The sequence below is a fragment of the Physeter macrocephalus genome, chromosome 19 (genome assembly GCF_002837175.3).
Source record: "Physeter macrocephalus isolate SW-GA chromosome 19, ASM283717v5, whole genome shotgun sequence".
NCBI lineage: Eukaryota > Metazoa > Chordata > Mammalia > Artiodactyla > Physeteridae > Physeter > Physeter macrocephalus.
Window position 1 is genome coordinate 1,601,357 of NC_041232.1, and position 11,823 is coordinate 1,613,179.

General features: G+C 41.7%; 1 protein-coding gene across 6 annotated transcripts in view; it reads right to left on the reverse strand.

Annotated features, from left to right (window-relative positions):
* HIRA (histone cell cycle regulator) overlaps positions 1 to 11,823 on the reverse strand; it is a 59,086-nt gene that overhangs the window by 17,975 nt on the left and 29,288 nt on the right. For all 6 annotated transcript variants that reach the window (XM_028480236.1, XM_055080394.1, XM_055080395.1 and 3 more), the window contains 2 exons: positions 1,433 to 1,637; positions 981 to 1,085 (listed from right to left, as the gene is read on the reverse strand). In XM_028480236.1, the coding sequence (XP_028336037.1) occupies positions 981 to 1,085; positions 1,433 to 1,637 (310 nt within the window). The remainder of the gene's footprint in view (positions 1 to 980; positions 1,086 to 1,432; positions 1,638 to 11,823) is intronic.

Below are 11,823 nucleotides of genomic sequence, written 5' to 3' on the forward strand. Positions count from 1 at the left end.
CCAGCTCCACACGGGCTCAGCCTCGTGTTTTGTGTCTGGGGAGCGGACAGGCAGATATCCCACGTGGGACCTAGGTGAGCGGTTTGTACTTGTGTGGCCACACAGCGGGTGAGCTGGGGTGGAGGGTCAGCTGTGGCTGGGGGCTGGGCCCCCAGAAACCAAGAACAGCCCCACACAGCACTGCGCAAGGAAGGCCCTGGGGTGAGGGGGGCCGGCTGAGTTTGGGAGGGGGATTTGTGCGAGAAGAACCAGGGGACCCCACCCTTAGACCCAGAAGGACCTGTCCACCTGCCCTCTGGCAGCCCTGAGGGGCAGCCTGTGCTGGGGCAGCGTGCAGCCCACCTGCATGTGGGGTTCTAAAAGGTTTCCCGAGGACATGAACCCGAGCTGAGGTATAGAGGGTGGGAGATGACGGTGTGTGCAAGGCCTGGCACAGATGCTGGACTGAGCGGACAGAGGGCAGGTGGACCTGCAAGGATCTACTTGCTGTAGATCTGTGTTTTGAACAAGCCTGTGGTTAGAAGATTCCGTGAGACCTTGAAAGGCCCTGATGATGACCCCACGCTGGGCACTGGGAAGTGGACGGGCCAGCAGGCTGGTCAAGAGACAGACCAGTGCCACACGGTCCCATGGGCTGAGCCCACGGCCGAGAGTGCAGATTGAGGAGGCTTCCAGGAGAAGGAACACCTGGGACAGGTCTTGAAGGAGCTGGGCACCCAGAAGATGGAGGGCAAAGCCATGGAGGAGAGGCGTGGGGGCTGGGGAAGTGAGGGGTCCCAGAGAAGCGGCCAGCCGTCTTGTTAAGATTGGGTGGATGCTCTGCTCAGCCACAACTTCCCCCAGAAGGTGATGGAGAGCCACTTGAAAGCAGCCCCAAGTCTGTGACAATTCAGGGTTTACAGCCTGCAGGGGGTGGGGGTGGGCAGGCGGACAAAAAGAATGTGCAGGCTCGGGAGGGAGGGAGGCGGAGGCCTGCTCACCTGCAGGGTGAAGGCTCTCTGGGGGCCCGGCATGGGCAGCTTCAGCGCAGCTGCTGGGACAGACAAACACACGGCGTCCTTCTCTGCGGTCAGGGCAGCTGGGGACTGAAAGAGCAGAGATGTCTCTGAGCCCTGCCCGGCACTGGAGGGCAGTGCCAGGTAAACGTGAGTCACCAGAGGTGAGGCTGGGCCTACTACCTGGGCATTTCCACCCTCTGTGAGGGCAGGTGAACGTTACAGAGACCCAAACTGCAGAGACGAGGCAGCTGACCCCAGGGAGGGGCTCAAGGACTCTGGGTGGGTCGGGGCAGTTCTGGAGGTATACGTGTCCACGCCAGCTGTCCCGACACCGATGAGGCACGCGGGGCCCCCCTTCTTCCCCAGGGCATATGCAGGACCCCACACCGAGCTCAGGAGGTGGGCCAGGGGCAGCACCAGCCCGCCAGCCTCACCTGCACAGACAGGGACATGGGCATGAGCCGCGAGTCCTTCCGAGGCCGCCCTTTCTTCTTCTTCTCCACCGTTTCCACCTCGAGCTCCAGCTTCCGCTTGGAGAGTGAGGAGGGCTTGGCCACAGGGACCTTCTCGTCGCTGTCACTGCTGCTCTCCAGGACATCCCGGGGCCGCAGCTCCTTCACAAGGCTCTGCTCTTTCAACCTGCACAAACACAGACACCCGTGGCTTTTCCACAGGACTACTGGTTTCATGATAATCAATAAAATCCATACTCATCCCCAAAGGTTAATAAATTAAAAAAGTAGGAGAGGACTTCTGGTTTCTGCTCTAAGATGCAAACAGCTTGGGAGTCGTCATTCTCACTCCTAAAATAAGAGGAAAACTGAAAACCTGTATACCAACAACTCTTCTTAGACCCACCAGAGGAACCGCTGCCCTGACAACTGGAGACAAGGTGAAGACATAAAATCACCTGGAGCCCCACCAGGGAGGGAGGAGGGCACCCACACTTGCGTTAGTTTTACCTCCAGGAGCTCCACCAGTTGTCATGGGTGGAGATCAGGAATGGAGTGCTCCTCCCATATGCTTTGGGCTGAGGAAGGGGAAAGCAACCACTCTGAAACACACCCAGAGTCCTGTTCTCCTTAACAAAAGCCTTCCCCCAAGGAAAACTACTTTACTGAGTATGATGTGACCTGGGGGCAGGGCAATCGACCAACTCCAGCCTAGCCCCCCTCCACACACACTAAGAAACTCTCCTGAAGGTCACAGGCCAGGGACTCTGGCCCAACAACAACATAGGAGACTTAATCATGAGACTAGAGAGTGCTTCTCCTCCCCAATACCTCACAAAATCAACAGGGCCCCTGTGTAATAAGAACACTAGATCACAACTAAGAGAACTGCAAGACACAGACTCCATTTAACAAGGAGTTTCTAGGGAAACTCAAGGAAAACAGGAAGAGAAAAGCAAGGACACCAGAGGAAATGGAAGCCTCTGACACCTGCAGCTTCAGGAGACAGTAAACAAGACCTAATTCTTACCAGGTAAAAAAACCCTCACATTAAAGACCTTTTACCCCCCTTTCCTATTACTTAGCACATTATGTCCAGGTTTCAACAGAAATTACAGGACACGATAAAAGGCAAAACAAAACAAAATCAAACAAAAACCCAAAATGAAACACAGTCTCGAGATGAAGCAGGATCAGAACCAGAGCCAGACATGGCAGCAATTTTGGAATTATGAGGCCAGGATTTTAAAATAACTATTATTAATATGTTAAGGGCTCTAATGGAAAAATTGGGACAACACACAAGAACCGATGGATCATATAAGCAGAAAAAATTTAATAATAATAATAATAGGTAAGACTTTTTCAAAATTAATGAAAGATACCAAACCACAGATCTGAGCTGCTCAGAGAACACTAAGTAGAATAAATACCAAAAAATCCACACCTACCTACACATAACATAAACTGCAGCAAACCAAAGACAAACAGAAACTCTTGAGAGAAGTAGAGGGAAAAATACACTTCAGCTAATAAGGGACAGAATAAAGATTACAACAGACCTCTCTTCAGAAACTGTTCAAGCAAAAACTGACTGAAGTGAAACATTTAAGGTGTTAAAAACAAACCCACCAACCTAGAATTCTGTATCCATTGAAATTATATCTCAAAAAATGAAAGAGAAATAAAGGTTTTCTCAGACAAAAACAACAAAAAGACACTAGAGGAAATCTGTTGCCAGCAGAACTGCCCTGCAAGAAATGTTAAAAGAAGTTCTTCAGAGAGAAGGAAAATGATACAGGTCAGAAACTTAGATCTGCATGAAGAAAGTGCTAGAGAAAGAATAAATACTGTAAGAATTTTTATTTGTCTTATTCTTAATTAAAAGATAACTTTTTGGGAATTCCCTGGCAGTCCAGTGGTTCGGACTCTTTGCTCCAAATGCAGGGGGCCTGGGTTTGATCCCTGGTTGGGGAACTAAGATCCTACATACCACAATAAGCACGCGTGCCGCAACTACTGAGCCTGTGAGCTCTAGAGCTCAAGCGCTGCAACTAGAGAAGCCCGAGTGCTGTAACAAAGACCCAGTGCAGCCAAAATAAATAAATAAATAAATTTTAAAAAAAGAACAAATCACATTCTCTAAATAAGAAATAAAAAACAGAACATAATCATATTAAAAAAAAAATCCCTGGTCAGGGAACTAAAATCCCACAGGCCACACACACACACACACAAAAGTAAAAGATAATTTTTTGTTCAAACTAGTAACAGCAACAATGTATTGGATGATAAGTGAAATAAATAAACAGTAGCAATGTTATATGTCTTGGAAAGAAAGAATTAGGAATACTTTGTTAACAGGCACCTGCACTACCCTTCAGCACTATAACATTATTTGAAAGTGTACTTAGTTATAAATGTTTATTTCAAACTGTAGGGCAACCACTAAAAAAAAATTTAAAAAGCAGTACAGTTGACATGCTGAGAGACAATGGAAAAGATACATTATCTTACTATCTAAGATATTCTTAATGTTAAGAGATAATATAAGAGAGAGAAAATGGAATCATACCAAAAACATGCTCAATTAAAACCAGAGAAGGCAGAAGAAAAAGGGGGAGACCAAAATCGTTAAGATATGGTAGATATTAATTCACTATATCAATAATCACTTTAAATATAAATATTCCAAATATACCAATTAAAAGAAACTGACAAAAAGAATGAAAAACAAAACCCAAGTATATGCTGTCTACAAGAAACTCAGCTTAAATATAAAGATACATAAATTAAAAGTAAAGGCTGGTTCCAACTATATGACATTTTGGAAAACAAAAAACTATGGAAATAGTAAAAAAAAAAAAATATCAGTTATTGCCAGGGGTTGGGAGGAGAGAGGGATGAACAGGCAGAGTGCAGAGGATTGTTAGGTCAGTGAAACTATTTTGTATGATACCATTATGGTGGTAGATACATGTCCTTATACATTGTCCAAATCCACAGAATGCACAACACCAAAGGTGAACACTTAATGTAAACTATGGACTTTGGGTGATAATGATGTGTCTGTGTAGTTTTATTGGTTGTAACCAATGTATCACTCAGGTGTGGGATGTCAATAGTTAAGGCAGAGGGGTATATGAGAACTCTCTGTACAATTTTGCTGTGAACCTTAAACTGTTCAAAAAAAATAAGTCTACTCTTTAAAAAAAGAGATGGAGGACATGCCACGCTAACACTAATTAAAAGAAAGCTGGAGTAGCTGTATTAATCTCAGACAAAGCAGTCATCAGAGTAAGGAAAACTGTCAAGAATAAAGACAGGCATTATATGATGATAAGAGGGTCGATTTTCCAAGAAGACATAGCAATCCTTAATATGCATACATCTAACAATAGAGTGTGCCAAAATACATGTGGAAAAACTGATAGAACTGGAAGGAGAACTAGACAAGTCCACTATTATAATTAGCTGGAGATTTCCATATACCTCTATCAGTAATCAACAGATTCAGCAGAGAGAAAATCAATGAGGAAATAATTAACTGAACAGTACCATCATTCACTGTATTTAATTGACATTTATAAAATACTTCATTTATCAATAGCAGAATACACATTATTCTCAAGATCACATGAAATATTCACTAGTATAGACCATATTCTGGGTCATAAAACATACTCTAACAAATATAAAAGAACAGAAATCATACAAAGTATGCTTCAAGACCACAACAGAATTAAAGTAGACATCAATAACAGAAAGCCAGAAAACTCACACAACTTTCATGATTAAACAACATTTCTAAATAACACATGGATCAGAGAAAAAGTCTCAAAAGAAATTTTAAAATATTGAACTAAATGAAAACACAATGTCAAATTTTATGGGATACAGTGAAAGCAGTGCTTAGAGGGAAACTTATTGCAGAGAACGCATAAATTAGAAAAAAAGAAAGACCTGAAATAACTTCACCTTTAGGAACTAGAAAAAGATGAGCAAGCAGTAGAAAATTAATAATAAAAAATAAAATTAAATAATAAATAGTAAATAAAAATAATATTAATGCAATAATAAGCAAAATAATGTAAAGCAAGCAGAATAAAGTAAATAGTAAAAATTAGAGCATAAATCAATGAAATTGAAAAGGGAAAACAATAGAGAAAAATCAATGAAATAAAATGTTGTTTTTTTGAAAAGATCAATAAAATTGATAAACTTATAGTGAGGATAATCAGAAAAGGAGAGAGAAGACACAAATTACTAATATCAGAAATGAAAGGGGAGGGACTTCCCTGGTGGTGCAGTGCTTAAGAATCTGCCTGCCAATGCCGGGACATAGGTTCAAGCCCTGGTCCAGGAAGATTCCACATGCCACAGAGCAACCAAGCCTGTGCGCCACAACTACCGAGCCTGTGCTCTAGAGCCCGTGCTCTGCAATGAGAAGCCTATGCACCTCAACAAAGAGTAGCCCCCGCTCACTGCAACTAGAGAAAGCCCACATGCAGCAACAAAGACCCAATGCAGCCAAAAATAAATAAAATAATTTATATAAAAATAAAGAAATGAAAGGGGAGGTAAGCAACAAGGATTTACTGTATAGCACAAGGATCCATATTCAATATCTTGTAATAACCTATAATGGAAAATAATCTGAAAAATATATAACTGAATGATTTTGCTACACAAACACTGTGTGAGACTAACACAACATTGTAAATCAAATACACATCAATAAAAAAAGAAAGAAATGAAAGGGGGCCCTCACTACTGATCCCATCCAGGGACATTAAAAGGATCATAAAGGAATATTATGAACGACTTTATACCCATATATTTGATAACTTAGTTAAAATGGACCAGTTCTTTGAAAAAAAAAATCCACATAACTCAAACAAGGAAAAATAATCTGAATAGACCTGTATCTATTAAAGAAATTAACCAACAATTAATAATCTTCCAAGAAAGAAAGCACTAGACCCAGAAAGTTGTACTGGTGAATTCTATCAAACATTTAAGAAAGAAATTATACCAATTCTCCACAATCTGTTCCAGAAAACAGAAGTAGAGGAAATAAATCCTAACTCCTATGAGGCCAGCATTACCCTAATATTCAAACCAGATTACAAGAAAGAAGAACTACAGACCAATATCTCTCATGAACAAAGATTCAAAAATCCTCAACAAAATATTAGCAAATTGAATCCAACAATGTATAAAACAAATTATACACCATGACCAAATGGGATTTATTCCAGGTAGGCATACTGATTTAACATTCAAAAATCAATTAACGTAATCCACCACATCCAACAACACTAAAGAAGAGCCTTATGACCCTATCAACTGATGCAGAAAAAGCATATGACAAAACCAAACATCTATTAATGATAAAAACTTAGCAAACTAGAAATAGAGAACTTAACTTGATAAAGAATAACCACAAAAAAACCTTACTGTTAACATTGTACTGGAAGTCTTAGCTAATGCAGTATGACAAGAGAAGGAAATAAAAGGTATAAAGATTGGGAAGGAAGAATAAAACTGTGTTCTGTGAATAAAAACATCAGTGATGACACTGTGTCATTGTAGAAAATTCCAAAGAATCAACAACAAAATCTGTAACTAATAAGCACTTATACCAAGGTTGCAGGATACAAGGTTAACATACAAAAGTCAATTGCTTTTCTATATACTAGCAATGAACAAGTGGTATTTGAAATTCTAAACACAATACCACTTATACCGGTGCCAAAAGAGCAATAATTTGATAGAAATATAACAAAATATGTACAAATTCTATATGAGGGAAACAAACTCTGATGAAAGAAATCAAAGATCGAAATAAACTGAGATATTCTATATTCATGAATAGGAAGACTCAATATTGTTAAGATGTCAACTTTTCCTAACGATCTAGAGATTCAATGGAATCCCAATAAAAATTCCAGGAACTTATACTGTAGTATCAACAAACTTATTCTGAAGTTTATATGATAAGGAAAAGACCCCAAAATAGATCTAAATAAATGTAGTCAATTGATCTTTGATAAAGGCAAAGACATAGAATAATCTTTCAACAAATGGTGCTGGCACAAATGGACATCCACATGCAAATACTAAATCTAGACACAGACCGTACATCTTTCACAAACGTTAACTCAAAATGGATCACAGATCTAAGTGTAAAATGCAAAACTATAAAATGAGAACTTAGAAGAAAACATAGTAGGAAGTCTAGGTGAGCTTGGGTTTGGCAATGAGTTTTTGATACAACACCAAAAGCATGATCCATGATAGAAAAAAAAAAAATCTAATGTGTTGGACTTCATTAACATTAAAAATTTCTGCTCTGAGAAAGACACTGTCAAGAGAATGGAAAGCCAAATCAAAGACTGGGAGAAAATATCTGTGAATCACATTACCTGAATAAAGACTTGTATCTAAAATATACAAAGAATTCTTAAAATTCAGCAGTAAGAAATAACCAATTGGGGCTTCCCTGGTGGCGTGGTGGTTGAGAATACGCCTGCCAGTTCAGGGAACACGGGTTCGATCTCTGGTCCGGGAGGATCCCACATGCTGTGGAGCAGCTAGGCCCATGCGCCACAACTACTGAGCCTGTGCTCTGGAGCCCGTGAGCCACAACTACTGAGCCCACATGCTGCAACTGTTGAAGCCCACGCGCCTGGAGCCTGTGCTCTGCAGCTGAGAGGCCACCGCAATGAGAAGCCCGTGCACTGCAATGAAGAGTGGCCTCCGCTTGCTGCAATTAGAGAAAGCCCGCGCACAGCAATGAAAACCCAACACAGCCAAAATAAATAAATAAATAAATTTAAAAAAAAAAAGAAAAAAGAAATAACCAATTTAAAAAAATGAACAAAGATCTGAACAGGCATTCACCAAAGATGAGATGGCTGATAAGTGTATGAAAAGATGTTCAGCATCATATGTCATTCAGCAACTGAAAATTAAAACATGATACCACTAAACACTAGAATGGCTAAAACCCAGAAAATTGATGATACCAAACGCCAACAAGGATGTGGATCAAAGGAACACATTCACTCACTGTTGATGGGACTGCAGTCATTTTGGAAGACAGTCTGGCAGTTTCTTACAAAGCTAAACCTAGTCTTACAATACCAACCAGCAGTTGCACTCCTAGGAATCTGCCCAGTGGACATGAAAACATATATTCACACAAAAACCTATACGTGAGTATTGACAGCAGTTTTATACATCATCTATATATAATTGCCAAAAAATGGAAGCAACCACGATGTCCTTCAATGGGGGAATGCTTAAACTGTGGTACGGGTTTCCCTGGTGGCACAGTGGTTGAGAATCTGCCTGCCAATGCAGGGGACACGGGTTCGAGCCCTGGTCTGGGAAGATCCCACATGCCGCGGAGCAACTAGGCCCGTGAGCCACAACTACTGAGCCTGCGCGTCTGGAGCTTGTGATCCGCAACAAGAGAGGCCGCGATAGTGAGAGGGCCGCGCATCGCGATGAAGAGTGGCCCCTGCTTGCCACAACTAGAGAAAGCCCTCGGCGCGTCCGGAGCCTGTGCTCCGCAACGGGAGAGGCCACAACAGTGAGAGGCCCGCGTACCGCAAAAAAAAAAAAAAAAACACAAAACAAAAAAACCCCAAAAAACTGTGGTACATACAAACTATGTGCATCCATACAATGGGATAAGATCTGGTAATAATAAGAAATAAGCTATCAAACCATGAAAATGCATGGAAGAGCCTTAAAAGGATATTACTAAGTGAAAGACACCCATTTGAAAAGGCTAGGTACAGTATGTTTCCAATTATATGACATTCTAGGAAAGGCAAAACTGTAGAGACAGTAAAAAGATCAGTGGTTTTCAGGTATTCAGGGAGGAGGGAGGGATGGATAAACAGCTGAAGCAAGAGGGATGTTCAGGAGGTGAACTTACTGTGCCTGATACCAGACCCTCCTGCTGCCTCGGAAGCAGGAAGCTTGGTCCTAAGTGAATACTCACTCACTGCCACTTTCTTTCTTATTTTTCTGGGTTGTTGATTCTTTTATTTATTCACTGCCTTTTCAAGGGAGAAGCTGAGAAAGGCAAACTTGATGAGCTCTTATTTTATAGTTCCTGCTGGAGCTGTATGTGTGGCTGAAAGGCCTTATGAGATGCGGGTAACACAGCTACTGAGGGACAATCTCTGGTGGCATCAGGGCCCAGGTCATGCATCAAGACTTGGCCCTCTAGCAGCCCGATTCAAGGGGTAGCCTCCGCACTTCTCAAAGCAGGGTCTGCACTCCCCAAGAGCTAGGAATTGACAGCAATAAGGGCCATGGAGACCTGCAAGGTGAACATCCTTCCTCAGTGAACAGAAGGAATTCCTAGCTATGGTGCCATGTGGTTTCACTAAGGTGGAGACTGTGTTTTATTCTGGCTATTCAGACCTCACTCCATTTCCAAAACTGAGATTTCAATACTTGCTTAAGCCTGTGAAACATCGGCCACTCCCTCTTGACCAATGCCCCAGAGCCCGCCCTCTTTGGGGAACTTCTGTTAGGTGCACGCAGACCCTACCCTCTGCCCTCCAGACTCTCCTCCTTGGGCTCCACCTCTTCACCTCTGCAGTACCCAGGCCATTTCCCCAGATCAAATGTGCTCCTCAGCTGGGCCTCCTCTGCTGTCAAATATGCCCACTGAGGGTTTTTTTTTTTGGATGCGTGGCTTGTAGGATCTTAGTTCCCCGACCAGGGATTGAAACCTGGGCCCGTGGCAGTGAAAGTACTGAGTCCTAACCACTGGACCTCCAGGGAATTCCCTCAGCTGACTCTTCAATTGCAATGATTATTATTTTTCTTTTCCAAAAGTATTTCTGGGTTCATTTCCAAATCTATCTGGTCTTTTTGATGGTGCATTATTCCTTACTGAGCTATAATTCACATACCATAAAAGTCACCATTTTAAAGTATAGAATTCAGTAGTTTTTAGTATATTCATAAGGCCATCAATCATCACCGCTAAGCCTTGAGCATTTTCATAATCCCAAAAAGAAACTTTGTATCCATCAGCACTCACCCCATCCTGCCCCGGCAACCACTAATCTACTTTCTGTCTCCATGGATTTGCCTATTCTGGAATTAAATATAAATGGAATCATATAACATGTGGTCCTTTGTGACTGGCTTCTTTCACTTAGCATAACGTTGTCAAGGTTTTTCCCTGTTGTGGCATGTATAAGCATTCCATTCCTTTTTATTGCCAAATAATATTATTGATATATTGTATGGATGTACCACATTTTAAAAATCCATTCATCGATTGACGGACATTTGGGATATTTCCATTTTTTGGCTATTATGAATAATACGGATATGAACTTTTTTTGGGGGCTGTATTGGGTCTTCATTGTGGCATGTGGATCTTTTGTTGCAGCATGCAGGCTTCTCTCTAGTTGTGGTGTGCAGGCTCAGTATTTGCGGCAAACGGGCTCTCTAATTGCGGCGCTCGGGTTTAGTTGCCCTGCAGCATGTGGGATCTTAGCTGCCCGACAAGGGATCGAACCCATGTCCCTTGCGTTGGAAGGTGGATTCTTAACCACTGGACCACCAGGGAAGTCCCCTGATATATGAACTTTTGTGTACAAGTCTTTACATGAATACGTTTTCAGTTCTCTTGGGTATCTACCTAGGTGTGGGACTGCTGGTTCAGACAGTAACTCTATTTTAACCATTTATGGAAACGCCAGATTGTCCTCTAAACCAGCTGAACCATTTTACAATCCCGCCAGAATCTATGAGGGTCCTGATTTCTCCCCATCCTCACCAACACTTCTTATTATCTGACTTTTTGATCACAGATCCTAGTGGGTGCGGAGTGGTAGTTCACTGTAGTTTTGGTTTGCATTTCTCTGATGACTAATGACGTTGAATGTCTTTTTATGCGCTTATGGTTGTTTGTGTATCTTCTTTGGAGAAATGTCTATTTAAATCCTTTGCCCATTTAAAAACTGGGTTATTACTCTTTATACTGTTGAGCTATAAGAGCTCTTCACTCAGATGTGATTTGCAAATATTTTCTCCCATTTAGTAGGTTGTCCTTTCATTCTGCTGACAGTGCTCTTTGAAGCACAAAAGTTTTAAGTTTTGATGATGCCCAATTTTTCTATTTTTTCTTTAGTTGCTTGTGTTTTTGGTGCCACATCTAAGAAATAGTTTTCTAATCCAAGGTCACATCTATGTTTTCTTCTACGAGTTTTATAGTTTAACTCTTACATTTAGTTCTTCCAATTCATTTTGAGTTAATTTTTTTTTTTTTTTTTTGCAGTACGCGGGCCTCTCACTGTTGTGGCCTCTCCCGTTGCGGAGCACAGGCTCCG